The following is a 22,980-nucleotide window of genomic DNA, read 5'->3' on the forward strand; positions in this document are numbered from 1 at the left end:
CTAGTTCCTTTCCCTCCCAGACTTTAAAAAAAATCCAGTTCCCTGATTGGTCCTCTGGTCAGGTGCTTGATTCCCCCCTGTCCACCCCTTACAGGTAAAAGAAAATTAACCCTTACCTATCTACTTATGACATGCTCATCTCTGTAATATCTGAATATCTTACAAATACTTCCACATTTATTTTCAAAATTCTCCTGTGAGATAGAAAGTATTTTTTTTATTCCCATTTTAGAGATTGAGATCAAGAGCTGAGGCAGAGAGAAATTTAGGCCAAAATTTGCTAAAGAGTCCACTAATTCTGGGGGCTTCAGTGAGTGCCCAGCTTCAGACACCTAAGGCTTTTTTCAAAAGTGCCGAGTTGGGTACTTAATTTCAATCTGAGCGCTGAGTGTTGAGCACTTTTGAAAATCAGGCCCCACATGTCTCAAATTGGGTACCTGAAAAACAGAGATTTATTGACAGTCTCCAAAAATGATGGTTTAAGCAACTTGCCCAGGATCACACAGGAAGTCTGTGACAGATCTATGGATAGAATTCAATCTCCTGAGTCTTAACCTATGCCTTAATAACCAGACCATCCAACTGCCTTCTGGTTCAAACGATACATACACCTTCCAACCTCTGCTGAGAATGAGGCAAGATTCCTACAGGCCATAGCCTCATCCACTGCACAACCTTATCTCATTCACAATTCATTGGGTGCAATAAATGAAACAGGGGTCCTGTGGAAAAAAAAGTATTATGTGATTACACTATTAAAGACTGCATCAAAACACTTGATTTCTTTATATACAGAAAACTATTTTTCTTCAGGCCCATATACTTCCTGAAGCTCATATACTTCCTTTTAAATCAGTGTTGTGCCTTTTAGATCCACTCAAAGAATGGCGACTCATGACATTTAAACACCATCTTTATTTATGAAATAAAAGGAAAATCTGCAGAGCAAATGGATGCAAATCCTTGTACACATGTCCAAACATCGTAATATTTTGACCAGGACAAATGAGAAGGAAAACTCTACATCAGTCCTAAAAATAATTTGTCTTCCAAAAATATTTGTAAAATGCCAGTGAGATTTATGATGCCTACCATTATTTTTCAATTTAAAAAAATAATTACATTATTGTATTAAAAAATACTGAAAAACACAGTATGAGGCAAAGAAAACCATAAGAAAATGTCAAATTGGTAAAAATGACATGAAATTATTAACCATGTTGTTTTTAGCACTGTAAAACTTCAAAGTGTTTGAGTTTCACAAGGAAGTTCCATCATTAGGATTCACTATGCACGCATGGAACAACATGGCAGAAAGCATGTCTCTGATGATGCACAAAGAAGTTACTTACAGGTAATAAGTGTAGGAGTGATAGCTTCTTCTGCCATGATGGTGGAAGGATTTAGGCAGTGGTGGAAAAGATGAAATGGAAGGAAAGAAAAGCCAAATATTAATGTATGAAAAATCAAGATGAACTGAGACCAGAAGTGGTGACACAAATGAAAGGTAGTACAAATGCATCTCAGGCACATCATGCAATATCTGTCCATTTCAGATATGACATAAATCTACATAAAACTTTTAAGCAATCAAATACATAATACCTCACTGAAATGTTAAATTAGACAGTTTAAAATAAGAGTAACAGCTAAGTAACATATTAGATACCTAATAGTTATGTATTATATACATCATATAATACATACACAGATATACACACACACACACGTAAGGTGCTAAACATGCTTTTATTTCACATTGTATTAACTGGTTTAGGAAGGACATGGCATCTCTACTGCATTAGTTAGAAGTTTAGGAATGAAAAGTCTTAGAATGCTTATAAAGTAGCTTCTCTTCCCGGCAGAGTACTGTGGAGTTTTTTTTGGAGGCTCTTTCTAGTTGCTCTCATTCCTTAGAGACATTAAAATTTAGCCTACCATGGATATGATTAGCCTAGCTTGTCACCCAAAGCTCGTTTCCAGAAAGCCAAATAAACTGTCAGAGTATGATTCCACTTTTCATTAGGCATTTCATTGCAGAAGAAAAATGAAATAACTTCCTTGCCCCTTTGTGTCAGAATTACTTTTATAACCTTGGCTATATTACTTCACAAAGAGTGAAATTCACTCCTTCTCCAAGTAAAAGGATTATATTCAGGGATCACAGTGGAGATTTACTGGTGGTGTGAAGACAGAATCCTTCCCCAGACTGTGGGCAGAATCCTGCACCTCTACTATTTCTGCTTCTGGGGATACTACAAAAGGCCACTTGGATCCCAAGCCTCTTCATCCATATAAGCATGGATCCAGCACTCTTTCCCACCTGAGCTCCCTCACAATGATTCCCTCCACTCTACATTCAGAGCCAGTGAGGAACTCCCTCCTGCAGTGGGCAGAGTGCACAGGGCCTCCTGCCCAGCTGCGCCACCTGCTGCTGCACCGCTCTCCCTCCCCAATCAAGGCTTCTGAAAGCAGGGATGGACAAAGCCCTCCACAAAGGGATGAATTTCACCCTGCTCAGACTCAAAATATTGATTCTAATTAAAAAGAAGCTTATTCTCCAATAACCATCGCCTCGCCATAGCTACAAATAATGTTAATGTACTGGCAAGATAAAAGACTGAAATAAACTGGGTAGGCATCTGTAATTCTCACAGCACCCAGATACAGTGCTTTGACTATGGCAAAAACTTGTAAACAGGCCTAGCAAAGGACTACCACAAATGCTAACTTGCCTTAGGCTACATGCTGCAGGCATTCCTTTGAAAACTAGGCTTTCATCACATTTTCTCTCATCTTCTTTGTTTGAAGATGCCTTCAGAAATATTTTCCAGTTTTTATTCCCATTTTTCTGATACTTAACAGTATTGTTTAAACACAAAAGGCTGGTATTGAATATTTAATCATATGTGGCACATTTGCAAAATGCACACCTGTTAAAACTGGATTTAAAAAGAGAACCAAGAATATGGTAACAGGAAGGCTATGGATAAAATCCTGCACTTCTTAGTCAGGTATATCTGCTACTAAATTCAGTGCCTGCAGGAAGGGTGCAGGACTGGGCTGTATGAAAACGGTTCTGTTTACTTATATTGTGTTGGGAGGAGGTTGTTTTGGTATGCGGTGTAATCATAATTATCTTTTTTTTCCCTTCTCTTTTCAGAAATTATTCATTCTCTAGCTCCCATTTAGAATCTCATGACACCGCAAACCCTATTCCTTACCATATGTTGCCGTGACAGAGATTTAATGTAATTAGTACAAATGTTCTCATACATCTAAAAGATGTATAGCAATTTTAGAAACAACAATAAATATAATTAATCAGTGCAGCACGGCTGGTGCTTGTACGCATAATTCTGCCAAACATGTTATTGAGATAAATTATTCTGTTTAAAAAATGTTGAAAACTCAGGTGCTTTAATTTGTGTGAATACATCAAATTACAATTTGATATAATAGGAGAAAAATTAAATGTCTCATGTTCAAGTTATTTTTATATTGAGTTCTTATAATATGAGCAAGAGGTTTTAGAAGATGAGACTCCTTGAAAATTAGATTCTGAAGTTTTAAATCCCCAATAATTCTGAGGTGCCGCAAAGAGAAAATGTTATAAAAATATAATGTTCTAAACGTGGGTAATTTAAGAAATAGAAAACTAAGACTTACAAAAACATTAGATCATTTAGAAATGACACTGTCCATGCTTTGGAAAAATCTCAGTTTTAGAAATGCACCCTTAACAACTGAGTTCCATTTTACTTTTGATATATGTGGATAGGTCCGTTGGCATGTTTTATAAGTGGAGGTTAACCCAAGTGGCATAGTTAGTATAGTGGCTTCCGCGCCACCCCTATTCTGCAGCTGGCATAGAGGGCATGGCAAAGGGAAAGGAGGGTTTGGTTGGGTCCTCCCCTTGACCTGAGTTATCCCTTGTTTCCATACTGACTGCTGGGAAATGTTGGCAGCTGGTGGAAATTAGAACAATCTGAGCTACATCAAGGGAATGGACTAGTGCAGTTGTTTTCAACCAGGGGTCCGCAGCTCCCAGGGGACCATGAGCAAGTTTCAGGGGGTCCACCAAGCATGGCTGGTATTAGACTCGCTAGGGCCCAAGGCAGAAAGCCAAAGCCCTGCCATGTGGGACTGTAACCCAGGGCCCCAAGCCCCACCACCTGGGGCTGAAGCTGAAGCCTGAGCAATTGAGCTTTGTGTTGCCCCTTATGGTATGGGGCCTGGGTAATTGCCCTGCTTGCTACCCCCTAACACCAGCCCTGGCTTTTATATGCAGAAAAACAGTTGTTGTGGCACAGGTGGGCTGTGGAGTTTTTATTGCATGTTGGGGGCGGGGAAGAGGGCTCAGAAAGAAAAAGGCTGAGAACCCCTGGACTAGTGCACTGCAAGTTCAGCACCAGAGAGTGGAAAGGGCATTCCAGAGTAGCACTAAGCATTCCTTACCCATTTAAACAGATACAGACATTAGAAACTATTAGAAGGCTCAGATGTATATGCATCTCAGAGTGGAAACAAAAGAAGCACACAAGAAAACAATTCTTTTTTGTTGAGAAGAACTGAGGCAGTTTCTGATCCAATCAAATATTAATAGCCACTGGTTTACTACACTCCCACAGCAGCAACAAGATGGTACCACAAACTGGAACTGCTGCATCCCAAATAAACACATCCTTGAGCAAACCTCTCCCATTAAATCTAAGTTTTCAACCTCCATACTTTTTGGAAATAACAATAATTTAAAAAAGAAAAGAACAGATAGACAACATAGTAGATTGAATTATGCCTTTTATCTATCCATCCATCCCTCCCCGCTATTATCCAAGATCCTTAATATAATTTTGGAAAGCACTCCTATTGATTATTACTGTTTACCAAACATTACAGGAATATTGCTATCACTTTCATTCCATTGTCTTTTTTCATAATTTGCCAGTGAAAGCAAAACTTTCTTTATGTATGTAGTTGTCAATGAGGTCCTGCAATTTTCAATGCAGGAATGTTGGAGGCAGGGGGAGATTGGGTAAGTTGCTTGAAACTGTGCAATGAAGGTTAGATTCAAATTCCATTCAAGTCAATGGAAAGACTCCTATGGACTTCAATGGGCTTTGGACGAAGTCTTAAGTGAGACAGACAGATCATATTTGAGAGCAGGCCACTCCACAGGCCTGATTCTGATTTTGCGGACATCACTGTAAATTGATATCGCAGTCACGATCCAGGTCCCTCCACACTTTGTAGTAGTCATTAGAGCAACCAGCATCTTTATGCTGGAAGAAGGGTTTAGTGGTTGGCGCATCAAACTAGGAGACAAAAGTCTAGGCACTATTCTTAGCTTTGCCGCAGATTCCTTATATGCCCTTGGGTAGGTCACTTAATTTCTCTGTGCCTCAGTTTATAAAATGAGAATAATATTTAAGAACCACTTTAGAGGAGCATTGGGAGATTTAATTAATATAGGGTTATGAAGTGCTTTTGGGGTTCTCGGATGCAAAGTTCCACAGAAATGCAAGGTAATATTTTTTGACGCAGGATTAAGTGAATTCCTTACTCAGTTAAAACTTCCGTTGAAGTAACTGATGCCCAATTATCAAGTATAATCATCACATAATACAATATTGATAAGCTTGTTTCACTCAGAAGTAGTTGAAGTACCATAAAACTTATGACGTACTGATATCGCCCTTACATTACAATTGTACTTAGCTTGCAAAACAATTATAAATTCTCTTCGAATGCATAATATGTACACAGTAACTGAACCTAGGTGAAACATAGGGACCCTAAGTCGCATAGTCAATTGATACTCTACTGAATAACTGGTTCAAATTTTATTTCAGGGCCTGTCCATGCTACAACTATATGTTTGGAGACCTGGCAAAAACACAATCATCCCTATATCTGGTTAAAAGCTGGCGACATCTTGTAATATAGATGAGTCCTAACTGTACTCTACAGTCTCTGTTCAAGCCTGCAGTGTGGTTCAGGAAAATGGTTAAAAATTAGTTATCCATAAATCCCATCTACACTACAAGGTAGAACGGTGTTCTAACCATGTCAAGGGACAACATTTTGTAACAGAGTTCCTGGACACGGTTACTGTAAATAGGCCTTAGTGGTTTCCGTTTAATCACTAGTAGATTTGTCTCAATCACTAAGAACATTTGTTCCAAATGATGTCAATGGGGAGAGGGGGAAGAAAACCAAGTGCCCTACCCACACCTGCCACCAACTACATGGGGCTGGAGCCTCCTCATTGCCCAGGGATTGGCTTATAAAAGGCCTCAGCAAAGCAACAACCACTGGAGCAGCTGAGGGACCAACATTTGCCTGCTTGGAGAAAGACTGTGGAGGGAGCAGGACATAAAAGCAACCCTTCCTTTGCTCCTGGGCACCCTTCCCTGGGAGGCAAGAAGAGTCTTTGCAGGAGTCTCTCTCTTAACTGGAATTACTCTACACTTTGGCACAATTTGTTAAAAAATGGCAATCTGGGCTCAGGAGAGGCTCAGAACTGGACTAAGAAGGGTGTTGCATGTAGGCCAGGATTAAGTGATGCAGGACTGGCAAAGCAATGTGGAGAGCCTTAATCACTGCATGCCAGCATTATGTCTGGCTCCAGGGAGGGGCTTTTGGGCCTCATTTTTTATAGTTAAAATGGAAAGTATGATTGCAGCAAAGAATTAAAAGAAAATGTATGGGAGGAGAAGGTACTACCTTTCAGAAAAGATTTTATTCTTGCTACATAGGATTATAAACCCAGGAATTTACTGGGAATGTCTGGGTTTTGCAAGACTGCTCCAGTGTCCCAGATACTATTTAGAATGGACTCAAATTTCCTTTCTGATCTGTGATGGTGCCTCGTCTAGTTCTTGTAGTGGTCACTTCCCTGTCCACTGGGGGAGCTCACAATTCCCTTTCCAGGACACTCTTCTTCCCTCCACTGCCCCCTCCTCTATCTTAAAGAAAACTGGGGCCCAGCTGGTTCTGTGTTGTGCCCCAGTGCACGACCTGCCTGCCAGCTATTTAAATGTGCATCTGAGTTGCTCCAAGCCTGGCACTATCGCCAATTGCTCAATGTGCTTCAGGTTTGGAAAAAGTCTAGACCTATTACACACTACTGGTACACACACAGTTCAATCGCCAGCCTGCAAGCAGTAGACGAGGGCCAGTACAAGTGGGCCTGAATTTTCTTTAGAGAAGGGAACACTGGACTGTGATTGGGAGGTCAGAGAGGAGATCCAGGGAAGTTAGAGTAGATTCCAGGGAAGTGGAGGTAGATTGGAAGAAAAGGGTAAGAGATGAGCACTCAAAGGACAAACATTTGTAGTCCAACCCCTCTTCAAGCTGCCAAACCCTACTCATCCACTCCTTCAGCTACCCCCAACCTGAACACCAGGGCTGCAAACTCATTCATACCTCAGAATAGATGGCCAAACCTTGATTCAACTTACTACTGAAATTCTCGCAACATAGGCAACAGCCTTTCAATGTCCTAGCTGCTAGAAACTTCCAGTTTTCTCCCTTCCTCACCCCTTTACACTGTGATGGTATTCAGAAAGGAAGTAGGTTTCTCCATTTAAAACAGAGGCAGCTACCTCTATTGCTATAGCAGTTTTCTAATGATGTCCAAAGCACAAAACCGAAATGCATGTGTGCTAAACCTACTTTTGGAAACATCCAGCATCTTTCCAAGAGAACCATTTTCATTTGTTTTCATGGAATGAAATCTGCACAGAACAATATAGACTTAATCCATACCACAATTCATCTCAGCTCCCTCATTCCCTTTCTATTTAGACTGAGCATTTCTTTTATATTCAAGATGGGCAACTTTCTCAGATTTCTGCGGGGAATCATATAATATCAAACTTTCAGCTGAGCTGCTGCATAGAGACGAGGCTTGCTCTTCTGGGACAGACATACTGTTCTTACATTATTTGGGCCCATCATGCAGTAGTAATATGTACAATGCTAGAATCATTAACCTTCAGTTGTTTTTCTTTGATAACAAAGGCACAAACCTTAATTCATAAAAAAGTGCTGCAAGATGAAAAATTCATATAGCACAGTTTACAAAATGCCACAAGGCTTCAGAGAAAATAAGCAGCATTTCCTTAACTCTGTAGTAAAGGGCATCAAGGTGGCTGGATACATTTACCTGAATCACACTGAAAACTGCTGTAGGAGATGCTCTGACACAAATATGCACATAGAAAACATATATTAACTGCTCACCTTTTCTTCATTACCAACACAACCCCCAGAAATATAATAACGAACAGCAAGATGCCTGCAATGACTCCAGCGATTTTAACAGTATGGTCTGTCTCCTTCTCTGGCTCTGGATCTGGTTTTCGAGTAGCAGCTCCTATGAAGGTAGTGGATTTAAAAGGGGGGGGGGGGAGATTAAACACATTACACTTTGTTCTCCTGTTACATTTAACATACATAGTAATAAGCCTTATCAGAGCCGACAGACAGCAATGCTTTGATTTTTTTTTTTTTTTAAAACTGGTCTCATATGCACTGGAAGGAATGTAATTGTTCATATTGTTCTGCAATATTTTGCTAAACCACAACACAAGATGGATACTACACCCACGCCTGACCCTTTTATAAGACCCTCTTCACACACACAATTTTCTGTATTTTTATTATCTGTGTTGGCTCTCTGTTCTTTCTGCCATTTAAAAACTTGCTAACACCACAATAACTATCCTAAGCCTTTATCCTAATTTGACTTGCTGGAACATCTTCCTTAATTATTTTTCATAAATGAAGCAGTAAGTCCATAACATATTAGCTTAAACACCTGGAAAAGTGAGATAAGCTCATTTACCACGCGTTTTACCAGCAATTGTTTTTTTGTACAATAGACCTTTTTTTTTTGCCTTTGGAAATCTAAATCTAGGTCACATCTGGTAGGCAAAAGACTCCTTCTAAGCAATTTATTCACAAAGTGGGAAGCAGCTGATGATCATACCACTGGCACCCACATTTAATATCTGTTTAAATGAGATAACCGGTGCCTTGCAGCAGCTACTGTCTTAGTGTTTCCAGCTTTCCCATTTAAAAAAACCCACCATTTGTATTGTTTACTGTAAAATGTGATGGAACGTCAAACCCATGTCTGATGAAATATCCATTTCCTCCACTAAATGAGTTCAGGATGAAAAACGTTAAGGACATAATGTTCAATTCACTAAACTGAATACATATTTTTTGAGAACTTATACTTTTTAAAATCAAAATGTCACATATTTATCATTTGAGGCACCATATCACCTTTACAAAGTGGTCAGCTAGTCCTAGAAATAGGAATTTATTTATCAGTTTTCTTATTACAGCTTTTTTTTTGGATGGGGAAAGCAGGGGAGGTAAAATGCAATTAAACTATAATATTATAGAACTAGCATTCCCTTCACAGTCTCCTGGTTTCATTAGGGGCACTTAAAGGCACAGTTGTTGTCTACTTGTCCTTTTATTTGCCTTTTTATGAAAAATGGCTAAGGCGAGGATTTTACCTGGGGCCAAATTTTCCTCTGCTCCTCTCCCACGATCACGGCCAGATTTTCACACGTGGTCAGCATCCAGCAGTTCCCGTTGAGACACTCATGGACCAGATTTTGGAAAGAGCTTAGTGAATCGGATGAGACAATCTGGCCACTTTTACTGGTGCCTAAATGTGAGCTGAGCCCTTCTGAATATTTGGAACCAACTGTGGGTGCTAAGCTTGTTTGAAAATTCTGGCCAAGGTGTACTGTAAACATAATGCGCTAGAGATATTTACTATCTATGGGCCCAATTCAACCATGTTTACTAAAGCTAATATCTTACTATGAAATAGTCCCACTGAAACAAATGGGAGCCTGAACTAGTAAAACTCAGTATGCGTAACGATAGCGGAATCAGGCTTTATATTTTCTGTAACAGATATACATAAAATTTTGCTCTAAACAATACTATTTTTAATTCCACTGTATCATATGAGGGATTTCTTTAAAAAAATCTTCCTATTATAATTTATACAGCACGCAAAGTGTGGTAGGTACTTAGAAGACACCTACTGTACCTTCTTAATGCAGAAAACAGCTGTTGAGCTGAAAATGGCAGGTGGGAAACACTGAATCAAGAGTGATATAAATGACAAGGGAAGATATGGAGTTTATAGCAAGGGGAAATGAGAATTGAAACAATAGCAAGATCTAAGCCAGAGGTCTCAAAGTCCCAGCCCATAGGCCATCTGCGGCCCGAGACCCTCCCCACTGCAGCCTGCGGAGGAGACACAGACAGCTGCAGCGGCACAGGAGCCAGCGAACAGGACTGCTAACAGGGGAGTTTCAGTGGGAGTTTCCAGGGGGAGGTTCCAGAGGAGACTAAAGCAGAGAAACCAACAAGCCAGAAGAGGGAAGGGGCAGGGGTCTGCCAGCAGCCCAGGCCTTGTTGGTGTCCCGTGGTGCGGTGTGAGGCTTGAACTGCCAGGCACAGAGTTGGAAGGGCATGATGAGACAGAGGCAGCAGGCAGAGACACACTGAGGATGACCGGATGCGGTAGCTGTGGCATGTACATGGTCCTGGAGGGGGCACCTGAAAGGAGTTTTGTCTGCATGAAGTGCCGCCTGATAGAGCTGCTGGAAGAAAAGATAAGAGGACTGGAGATGCAGGTGGAAACTCTGGCTGAGTTTAGAAGGGGGTTTGAGCAGATGATGGAAGACAGACATGATGAGGCACAGGGGATAAGCTCAGACGAGCAGATGGAAGCAGGACCAAAGAATTCTGAGGAGCTGCTGGGTGAGGAAAGTGGAAGGTGGAAGCATGTGACTAGGAGAACCAGGCAGAGGAAAAGACGGGCCAGCGACGGAGAAATAGAACTCAGGAACAGGTTTGGTGAGTTGGAAAATGAAGATGGAGCACAGCAGGTGCTCGCTGAAGGAGAGAGGGCGAGGAAAAAGAGGCGAGCGGCTAGTCCTGCAGAAGGAGGGGAGGAGTCAATGGAGGCGACACCCAGTATGAGCCCTAGGAGGATTGCGAGGGCGAAGACGAATCGAGAGGGCTTGCGGCCAGCTGGTGCGGGGGATAGACCGGAGAATCACACTGTCGCCAGGAAAAGGCAAGTCTACGTGATTGGAGACTCTTTACTGAGAAGAATAGACAGGCCTGTAACTAGACCTGATCGGGAGAACAGAAGGGTGTGCTGTCTGCCGGGGGCTAAGGTACAGGATGTGGACCTGAGGCTGAAAAGGATCCTAGCGGGAGCGGGAAAGAATCCGTTGATTGTCCTTCATGTGGAACGAATGATACGGCTAGTCACTCGCTGGACTGTATCAAGGAGGACTATGTCAGACTGGGGAAGACGCTCAAGGAAATCGAGGCTCAGGTGATCTTCAGTGGGATTCTGCCGGTTCCTAGAGCGGGGCGACGAAGGAGCGACAAGATTATGATGATTAACAGATGGCTCAGGCAGTGGTGCTATAAGGAGGGCTTTGGGATGTACGGTCATTGGGAAGCATTTACGGACAGACGACTGTTCGCTCGGGATGGACTTCATCTAAGCAAGGAGGGAAATAGACTTCTAGGATGGAGGCTCGCCGACCTCATTAAGAGAGCTTTAAACTAGGAAGTTGGGGGAGATGGTTGGGAGATGTTCAGGAGATCTCCACGCCGGAATTTAACCTGGAGAGGGAAGTAAACAAAGTGAGAGGGGATACCCTTGTGGACCGAAGAATTGACCCAAGGAGGAAAAGCGGAGTTGAAACTAGCCTAACGGGTGATGCTGGTGGTAGAAAGTCTGTGCACGACGGGGGAAAGAATGTCACTGACGACCAAACGTCAAAAATTAAAATGTCTGTACACTAATGCGAGGAGCCTAGGTAACAAGATGGAGGAACTGGAGCTACTGGTGCAGGAAGTGAAACCGGATATTATAGGGATAACAGAAACCTGGTGGAATAGTACTCATGACTGGAGTACGGGTATTGAAGGCTATGTGCTGTTTAGAAAAGACAGGAAGAAAGGCAAAGGTGGTGGAGTAGCCTTGTACATCAATGATGGGTGAACTGTAATGAAATAAGAAGTGATGGAATAGATAAGACGGAGTCTGTCTGGGTAAAAATCACGCTGGGTAAAAAAGCTACTAGAGCTTCCCCTGAGATAGTGCTTGGGGTGTGCTACAGACCGCCGGGATCTGATTTGGATATGGATAGAGACCTCTTTAATGTCTTTAATGAAGTAAACACTAAGGGGAAATGTGTGATTATGGGAGACTTCAACTTCCCGGATATAGACTGGAGGACGAGTGCTTGCAAGAATAATAGGGGTCAGATTTTTCTGGATGTGATAGCGGATGGATTTCTTCATCAAGTAGTTGAAGTACCTACGAGAGGGGATGCCATTTTAGATTTGGTTTTGGTGAGTAGTGAGGACCTCGTAGAAGAAATGGTGGTAGGGGACAACCTTGGTTCGAGTGATCATGAGCTGATTCAATTCAAATTAGATGGAAGGATAAACAAACGTAGATCTGGGATTAGGGTTTTCGACTTCTCGAGGGCTAATTTTAAAGAGTTAAGGAAATTAGTTAGGGAAGTGGATTGGACGGAGGAACTTGTGGATTTAAATGCGGAGGAGGCCTGGAATTACTTAAGTCGCAGCTGCGGAAACTGTCGGAAGCCTGCATCCCAAGAAAGGGGAAAAAAACCATGGGCAGGAGTTGTAGGCCAAGCTGGATGAGCAAGCAACTCAGAGAGGGATTAGGAAAAAGCAGAAAGCTTACAGGGGTGGAAGAAAGGCGGGATTAGCAAGGGAAGCTACCTTAGTGAGGTCAGAACGTGTAGGGATAAAGTGAGGAAGGCTAAAAGCCGCGTAGAACTGGACCTTGCAAAGGGAATCAAAACCAATAGTAAAAGGTTCTACGCCACATAAATAAGAAGAAAACAAAGAAAGAAGAAGTGGGGCCGCTATACACTGAGGATGGAACGGAGGTTAAGGATAACCTAGGCATGGCCCAATATCTAAATAAGTACTTTGCCTCGGTCTTTAATAAGACTAGTGAGGAGTTTAGGGACGATGGAGGGATGACAAACGGGAATGTGGATATGGAGGTGGATATTACCGCATCTGAGGTAGAGGCCAAACTTGAACAGCTTAATGGGACAAAATCGGAGGGACCGGACAATCTCCACCCGAGGATATTAAAGGAACTGGCGCGTGAAATTGCGAGCCCGTTAGCGAGAATTTTTAAGCAATCGGTAAACTCGGGGGTTGTGCCGTACGACTGGAGAATTGCTAACGTAGTTCCTATTTTTAAGAAAGGGAATAAAAGTGATCCGGGTAATTATAGCCTGTTAGCTTGACGTCTGTCGTGTGTAAGGTCTTGGAAAAAATTTTAAGGGAGAAAGTAGTTAAGGACATTGAGGTCAATGGTAATTGGGACGAATTGCAACATGGATTTACTAAAGGTAGATCGTGCCAAACCAACCTGATCTCCTTCTTTGAGAAGGTGACGGATTACTTAGACAAAGGAAATGCGGTAGATCTAATTTACCTCGATTTCAGTAAGGCGTTTGACACGGTTCCGCATGGGAACTGTTAGTTAAATTGGAAAAGATGGGGATGAATATGAAAGTTGTAAGGTGGATAAGGAACTGGTTAAAGGGGAGACTCCAGCGGGTCGTACTGAAGGGTGAACTGTCAGGCTGGAAGGAGGTTACTAGCGGAGTCCCTCAAGGATCGGTTTTGGGACCGATCTTATTTAACCTATTTATTACTGACCTTGGCACAAAGAGCGGGAATGTGTTAATAAAGTTTGCGGATGACACGAAGCTGGGGGGTATTGCTAACACGGAGAAGGACCGGGATACTATTCAGGAAGATCTGGACCACCTTGTACACTGGAGTAATAGTAATAGGATGAAATATAATAGTGAAAAGTGCAAGGTCATGCACTTAGGGATTAATAATAAGAATTTTAGATATACGTTGGGGACGCATCAGTTGGAAACGACGGAGGAGGAGAAGGACCTTGGGGTATTGGTTGATAGCAGGATGACTATGAGCCGCCAATGTGATATGGCTGTTAAAAAAGCAAATGCGGTTTTAGGATGCATCAGGCGAGGTATTTCCAGCAAGGAGAAGGAGGTGTTAGTGCCGTTATATACGGCGCTGGTGAGACCCCACCTGGAAATTGTGTGCAGTTCTGGTGTCCATGTTTAAGAAGGATGAATTCAAACTGGAACAGGTTCAGAGACGGGCTACTAGGATGATCCGAGGAATGGAAAATCTGCCTTATGAAAGGAGACTCAAAGAGCTTGGCTTGTTTAGCCTGGCCAAAAGAAGGCTCCGGGGGGATATGCTTGCTCTATATAAATATATCAGGGGATTAACGTTAGGGAGGGAGAGGAATTATTTAAGTTTAGTACTAATGTAGGCACGAGGACGAATGGGTACAAACTGGATATTAGGAAGTTTAGACTTGAAATTAGACGAAGGTTTCTAACCATTAGGGGAGTGAAGTTCTGGAACGGCCTTCCGAGGGAAGTAGTGGGGGCAAAAGACTTATCTGGCTTTAAGACTAAGCTTGATAAGTTCAGTCATGGGTTCGGGGTTGTTATAAATGTGTATGGGTAGGGTTTTGTGGCCTGCCTTGTGCAGGAGGTCAGACTAGATGATCATATTGGTCCCTTCTGACCTATGAGTCTATGAGTCTATGAGACACGCACGCAGACAAGATGCCAGCAATGTCTGCTGCAGGCACTGCCCCCTGCAGCTTCCATTGGCTGGGGGAGAGGGAGAAAGATACCATCACTAGTCACCAGGCAGAGTCAGCCATGGAAGCAGAGTCACTTTTTTCCCACAATGAATAGATACAAGTCAAAATACCAAACACAACTATCTGATGCACACCTTGCTGCAATCCTGAAGGTTTCAACTACTCAGTCACTGAGGCCAAACATCAACAAACTGACAGAACTGAAGCGTTGCCAGGTGTCTGGCAAATACTAAAAACTCTCTAGCAGGTGAAGAATTGTATAAAGTTGTATGACAGTTTTATTATTTCTAAGAAATTGGAAATAAAAAATACAGTATAAATGTTTTCTGAACACCATCTTCAGTGACATTATTGGCCTGCTGGAGGATTTGAGGACTGGCACTGGCCCTAAAGTAAATTGAGTTTGAGACCCCTGATCTAAGCTTTCAAACAATCCTTCTTACATTCTCATCTTTGTGCTCTCCTCCGCACTGCCTAGTATGACTGGAACACTCACCATCTTCTAGTGTGTAAGATGACTATCTTCTCAACTAAAATCATTCTTTATAATTTCCTTCCTTCTATGAAAGCTAGCAGTGTTAATTCAACAGAATAATAAAAGCACAAGGCTACCAGTAAAAAGATATAAAATAAACTCTTGCTACACTCTAAGGTAGAGCTCTGCACAATCCAACATGCTTTTCTCAACATGTATTACCTCCCTCCACAACTGAACAGGGCCCTCAACATAATGGAACCACTATGGGTTACAATGTGCAAAGAAGGGAAGAAAGCCAAGAGGCCATTAAAAGCATGCACATATTCTGCCTGTCATGGAGATCATCTCTTTTAGGGTTAATTGCATTCTCTGCATGGCTGCTTTTCGGGGTTGAACAGTTAGGAGGAGGATCCACCATCATACAGATCCTCTAGCTCACACATGGAGCTTTTCACACATGGAGAAGGGATATGGGAGCTCCAGAGGCTAGAGTAGGGACATATGGACATAGGAATTGCCATAGTAGTTCAGACAATGGTTCATCTAGTCCAGTGTCCTATCTCAGTCGTTAGCATCAGATGCTTCAGAGGAAGGTGCAAGAAACCCCTTCAGAAGGCAGATGTGGAATAGAACTGCCCCCCCCCATGGCTTCATCCTATTGGTTTAAACCCTGAAGCATAATGTTTTATATCCCTTTCTAAACTCTTTAAGCATGAGCTATTCTAAATCTGGATATACTTGTTACCCCTATAATTGTCCAATCCCTCTTTGACCCATTACTTTGTTCTTAGAGTCAGTGACAACACGTGGGAATAAGTGCTTGGTCTAATTCACATTTTGAGTGAAAAAGTACTCCTTTTATCAGTTTTGACTTCCCCACTTCTCAATTTCATTGAATGTCCCATTGTTCCTGTGTTATGTTACAGGGGGAACAGAAACTCCTGTTTTACCTTATATACACCATTCATTATTGTATATACCTTTATCATGCTCCTTCTCACCTCTCTAAGGTCAACTATCCCAATCAATTCTTGTCACCCTTCTTTGAACCCCCTTTCATTTTGGATCCTTTTAGCGAAGAGTTCACTATTCTATATAGGGCTGAACCATTGATTTATAAGGGAATTATCTATTTTCCGAATTATTTTCCATCCCGTTCCTAATATCTCATTTGCTTTTTTTGACCATAGCTGCACATTGAGCAGAGGTCTTCACCAAGATATGTCAGGTTTGTGAATAGTTCAGATTTTTCTCTCCAATGTGCATTTACTTTGCATTTATCAACTCTGAACTTCATCAATCATGCTGCTGCCCGTTCACTTAAGTTTTGTTTTGTCCTGTCCCTCTGAAGTTCCTCATAATCTTACCTAGACACGACTAACCTAAATAACTTTGTGTCATCTAAAAATTTTACTACCTTATTGCTCACTCATCCTGCCAGGGAATTAATAGATATATTCAGCAACCACTGATCTACCATGGAACTTCGAGGTACCCCACTGCTATCCATTTGCCCTGATGAAAATTGCCTTTTTATTCCTACTCTGTTTCCTGTCTCTTAATCAATTTCCGATTCATGACAATACTTTGTTTCTCACCCCATGACTATTAGTTTCTTTAGTAGCCTCTTGTGAGAGACTTTGCCAATAGCCTATTTAAAATCTAAAACATCACATCAGCTGGTTCTCTTGTAGCCTTTATTTAATCAAGAAGTACACCAAATCCTAAGAAGTTCGTGAGACATGATTTTCCTTTTCAGAACCTGGGCTGGTTATACTCTGTTATATCATGATCTAACAGTCCTGGCATTGTATTACACTATTTTTATTACAGTTTTAACCAATTTGGCAGGTACAGATATAAGGTTTACTAGTTTGTAATTGCCCAGATCTCCCATGGAGCCTTTTAAAAATATATTTACAAGATCTGCTACCTTCAAATTCTCCAGTATCATAGGTGTTTTTAATGAGAGATGGCATATTTTTGTTAGCTGCTCACCCACTTCATACCTAATCTCCTTCAGAACTCTTAGATTTATAGCATCTGGGTCTGGTGACTTATTACTTTTTAAATTATCAATCAGCTTGATCAATTTCTTCTGACATCTCAATCTGTGATAGTACCTCATTTTTTATTACCAGAAAAGTGTGGTATAGGTATATCCCTTAACATCCTTTGTGGTGGAGACTGATGCAAATAAATCATTTAGCTTGTGAGCAATGTTCTTTTATTCCTTAACTTCTCCCTTGGTGATCCAGTGAACCCAGTAAGTTTCTTTCCCAGGCTTCCTGGTTCTGATCTATTAAAAGAATTTCATGGTTGTTTTAAAATCCATTTCTTCTTCAAAATCCATCTTATCCCTCTTACTTTCCCTTTTACATATTGCCTTCTGTTTACTGGTTTCACTGGGGTTAGATTTCCAGATTTTGAAAGATCTCTATTTGGTTCAAATAACCTCTCAAACTTTGCCACCTGTAAGGATTTTACTTCATTTACTTTTGACTCTAGGGCCTTTTTGACTAGCCTCTTCATTTTATTAAAGTCTCCCTTTATCAAGTCTAGTGTCACTTTTTGGTATCTTATTTCCCTTTAGGATGTTGAACCTAATAATATTATGGTCACTATTACTTAGTGGCTCAGCTACTTTTAATTCTTGAATTAACTCCAGCAAAATAATCCTGTGACTGCTCCATGGCTTGAAGAAATTGGTGGAAAATTCCTCTCTCTTTCCCCCAACAGAGTTCCCAGGGCCCAGCTGAGTTACTCTGTCTAGGTGCTCTGAGAAGGATTTGCCCCTTTGTGTCTGAATAATTTTGCTTATCTACTTAGGCAGGAGCTGCCTCATTCCCTGTGGTCTGTAAGGAGACAAGCACAATGCTGGTGGTTAAAAAATAATGATAAACAATAATAGCCTCTTGCTTGTAAAGTAAGGGTAAATAAGTAGTGTATTAATCACGCTTTATTAAAATTAGAGTTAAGAAAATTGCTTGAATGAACTTAAAAATATAATCTAATTCTTTTAAATAGAATGTACACTGGTTTGAATTTGCTTGTCAAATTTGATAATTTTCTTGAATAATAAAGGACTCCTCCACCAGACAAAATCAAAACAACATTAGAGCGAGAGAGAGAGCGAGCAAGAGAGAACACCTTATGTTTGTTTTAAATTAATAAAGCTTGAACTTGCTTGTTTGGGGATTTTTATGAAATGTCTACTAAGAGAGATAACTGGGTCACTGTAAATGAATAAGCAATCATTAAAAAAATCCTATCCCAATGACCAGTCATACTTACAAACAAGTACAACAAAGAAATGGGATTAAAAACAACAACCGCACAAAACAACTTCAGTTATTCTGACTAAAACAATTCATTCAAAACCTGTACGATTTTTCTGCTGTTTATTTACATCAACAAATAATCCCTTCCTTTAACTAAAGCAGGTTGATCTCCACTTTATTTCCCACTCAAGGCTGACCAATTGGGTGTCTCTTTACTTCTACTTTGCAGCTTTATAGTCTCTAACCGTACTTGCTCAATAAGTCATTTCCAAGTTTTTTCCAGCTAAATTTCATTTACAGGTGTTACTTCGACTGATGTAATGGATACGTTTAAACACCTCCTAGATAACAACACAGGTAGTCTAGACCATCTCAATCTCCAATGAAATTTACTTTTCCTGTTATTAACCAGCCCATGATTTTTTTTTCTTTAACTATTGACCTGTGTTACACAGAACCTGGTAAATGTCCATCTGCTTCTCCCTAGGGAAAAATTAATAATCACACCTACAAGATTTCATACTCTTTTGAGACATGCAATCAAATTATTATGCAGGCAGCATGATCCAAGTATTATCAGTTTTCAACACCTACCTTTAACTCATTTTACAGAGCAGGTCAGGGAAATGAAATGTTATACCCCCGTGTGACAGCTGCATTATGATTAGGCTGTTGGAATCATGCAAAATGGGAGGCACAGACATGTGGTGCTGCCTTTGATTATCCATTCCAAAGGCTCTACTCTCACTGCCACATAGCAACCAGAGGCGTAGCGAGCGCCCTCCGTACCCTCCGACCGGAGGGGGCCCCGCAAGGAAGGAGGCCCCTAAAAGTGGCAAAAAAAAAATGAATGCAACGGTGGAGATGGTGTCAATATTCGTGAAGCGTTTGTTGGTTTTCTTAATGTTCATGATACAACTGGCGAGGGCTTATTGCAAGCGTTTCTTGAAAAGGCAAACAACTTAGGAATAGACATTGCTGACATGAGAGGCCAAGCTTATGATAACGGTGCAAATATGAGAGGAAAGAATAAAGGAGTTCAAGCCCGCATGCTAGAAATAAATGACCGTGCCTTGTATGTACCATGTGGAGCTCACACTTGGAATCTTGTGATCTCAGACGCGGCAAAGTCATCGCAATATGCCGTTGACTTTTTCGGTAAGGGGCCCCGGCCATATGTTCGGAGGGGGCCACGTTCTTTGTTGCTACGGCCCTGATAGCAACAAGATTGAAAAGATCAGAAAATTTGGCTTTAAAGACCCCCAAAGCTTCCAAGGACACAGCAAAGCATAAGAGTAGGTGGGGAAGGTATTATTACTACAATTGATATTTGAGTAGCACCTAGAAACTCCAAATCAGATTGGGAACTCCATTGTGCTAGGAACAATTCAAACACAGAGCAAAACAAGCCTTCACCCCAAAGAGGTTCAGTCTAAGTAAGACAAGCTGTAACAAAGTGAATGTCACAAACTATCAGAAGAAGTGGAAGAGGGAGGGAAACAATTATAAGAAAATATATTGACACAGTGCACAATGGGTATAAATAATTCCTTCTGCCTATCCAGCTAGCTGTTATGACTTGGCACGTCTGTAAGCATTACTGTAGGTCTTAAGGAGGAGCCTGAAGGAGTACAGGGCAGTGTCTTTATGGAAGAGGGCAGGAAAGTGAAGATGCTTGTGGGAAAACCAGACAACTAGGTAACTTTGCGGTTGGTTGTAGAAAGTCAGGCTATGATAAAATATAAAAGCATATCAATAGCTTTCTCCTGACTGAGCTATGCTGCTGAAAGGGAAAAAAAGCATTGTAGAGAGGTAGGTCCTCCTTGTGAATGCAAAGAGACCCACAGAGTAGGGATCCCTGTTGAACCTTGGAATCCACATTCTTAGGAGGCCAACTCTTTTCCATGGACTGATAAAAAAACTAACTCCCTCCTTGAGAGGATATTGGCTAGAAAACTCCATGCCAGTTTTCCCCCTCATATGGGTTTTTTCGTGAGAATGAATGATTGAGCTCTAATTTCTAAGTCGGTGGCAGAAGAGGCACTGCTACAAGGATACAACAAGCAAGTCCAAAGCACTTTCTATTTGAGTTTAATTTTTGGTTCAGATGCCAAGATTTTAGATTGTACTGGAGAAGATCCAAAAGACATACAAATGTGTAGATTAAATGAATTATCACCCCAGCTAGTCTGTTTGTACTGTAAACAACTGACATTCAGTCCTCATCTGTTAACCAGCAGGTATTCTGCTCACAAAAGTCTTTGTTTCATTACTCACATCAGAATTCCAGCAACAGTAGAAAGCCCCCAACACACTTCATTGGTTGCTTTCACATCAACATCCTTATTTCTTCTTTGAAAAATATACTGCTTTTTTGTCCCTATGGTTGAAGTTATGAGGTGTTGATAGACCCTGGGCAGGGTATAATTTGTGAAAGAAGGTGGTTTTGATCAATTTTCTACCCCTTTCTAGCTCATGTCTTGAATACATTAGTTTTGTAAACTCACTGGCTTAAGGTCTATTTTTTTTTTACAGTATTCCCCTTTCTGCATTGTTGTTCCCTTGTCAAATGCTCAGTTGTACATGGTATTCTCTGCTTGGCAGGAAATGTGTCTTTGTGTTTTGTTTAGTCAACTGTCCGTGCTGAAATCTCTGTAGCCTGATTTTCTCTCCCTATAACATAACTCCCATTCGATCTTTTTTGTTTTGGTGAGTTACTCACACACTGTGTAGGGAGAACAGGGCCCTAATTTTCATGACAGAGTATTTGCTCTTTATTTGTGATTATTTTACACTATATACTGATGCTCAGTTGTCTTTCCTTCATTAACAGCGCTTTGTACTTTAGTAAAAGTCATGCTGGGGCATGTGTGTGTGCACATACACTCGTGAAAATATGTCTTATGAACAGACCCTGAATAAAGGTGTGAGTCATGTGATACAATTAAATTCAGAGTCCCTAAGTAGAAGGAGTCTATCAGAAAAGGCTTATCAAAATAACAGCATGCTTCCTAATACTAATTATGAATAATTAACTTTGTTTATGACATTCCTCACTGGTGCAAAGACATAAAAAAAAGAATGGAGAACAGCACGAAAAGAAATGCAAAAGTGTCACTGATGGATATGTCTAATCTGTTTGATTTTCAATTTGGTTGTAATTGTAAACTCACTTTTAGGTGATTCATTTTAGCGCATGTGAGCACAAAGTAGGGTTTGTTTGTTTTTTAAACATTTATACTTTTGGTAAACATGAGAAATAACATTCATAGCTGTCATAATCAAACCCAGCTGCCAACATGATCTGCATCCCTTGGCCTCACCCTGATCTACACTCCCGTGATTAGCTTTACTGCCTGTCACGGGGCTTTTTTTTTTAAAGCCTCTCCTTAAAACTTCAGGGGCCTACACATAATTTTAAAAAGTCAATCCACTAAAACAAAAAAAGAAAAGGAAGAAAATTAAAACAGCCCCTCAATCTAAATCAACCCTGACTATTCCCCAAACAACCAGCCACACAACAAAGCACCAACAAAAAGAACTTATTCCACTCTTGCTAAAACTCCCCTTGTACTAGAATCTCTGACCCACTTCTTGGTTTACAGTTGCCAAATCTTAGGACAGGGTGGAAAAGAAAGCAAACACAAAATGCCCTACAATTGTGCCCCTTTCCTCATGGAAAGAGATTACTTTCCAATAGCTCCTTTTATCAACAAGAAAGTAACAAAAATTAAAGATTCCTTTCTTCACAAGGTGATAAAATAGTCCCAAACTCTCCCCTGTGCTGGAAATAAGGGGTATAAGGAGGGAGATCTTGTCTCTCATGTAGCCAGACTGTAGATCATTAGGGATTCGCGGGTCATAATCAATACCCTAACCTATACCAGTAAACTAATAAGCAGTCACTGCAGAGCATAGAGCTGTAATGCTGTGCTCTTGTACAGTTAACTTGCTGAAAAGAAGGAAGCCCCATTCTCCACAAGCTTAAATTTTCAAATAATTTTACAGGCTTTAAAGGCCAAGGGAAAAAAGTGCATTTTATCATGTGATAAAACATATCTTTTTTCTTGGGTGGACATGGCCAAAAAGTGTCAGCCATTGCAGAGCACACTACAGGACTCTAATCCCACAGTGACAAAAACATGGTTTATAGTAGCAAAGTCTATATCAGAAATAAAAGGTAAAAGCCTCTTGGCCAACTGCATATGCAAAGAAGCAGTTGGGTTCACAACTGCTATCTGGTCATCTAAGTGCAGCAGAAGTCTAACAAGACCCCATGAATTGCAATCACATGAGTTGTATGGTGAGATCATGCCTCCAATCAAGGGGACTCACGGAACGGCAACAGGAGACTATGACAATCCACTTCCATCACTTTAGACTTTGGTAGCTAGCTCTCATTCATGCTCCAAATGCCAGGTCACTTGTATTCCATGATTCCACTG

The 22,980-nt window shown here is 41.0% G+C and overlaps 1 protein-coding gene across 9 annotated transcripts in view; it reads right to left on the reverse strand.

Moving 5' to 3' along the window:
* Positions 1-22,980, reverse strand: part of PTPRM (protein tyrosine phosphatase receptor type M) — a 766,944-nt gene that overhangs the window by 225,637 nt on the left and 518,327 nt on the right. For 5 of the 9 annotated variants that reach the window (XM_032777089.2, XM_032777088.2, XM_032777086.2 and 2 more), the window contains one exon: positions 8,248-8,380. In XM_032777089.2, coding sequence (XP_032632980.1) covers positions 8,248-8,380 — 133 coding nt within the window. Of the gene's footprint in view, positions 1-1,352; positions 1,383-8,247; positions 8,381-22,980 lie in introns of all 9 variants that reach the window. The other 4 variants (XM_032777081.2, XM_032777080.2, XM_032777087.2 and 1 more) reach the window with 1 other exon arrangement.

This window comes from Chelonoidis abingdonii, chromosome 2, assembly GCF_003597395.2.
Source record: "Chelonoidis abingdonii isolate Lonesome George chromosome 2, CheloAbing_2.0, whole genome shotgun sequence".
Classification (NCBI taxonomy): domain Eukaryota; kingdom Metazoa; phylum Chordata; order Testudines; family Testudinidae; genus Chelonoidis; species Chelonoidis abingdonii.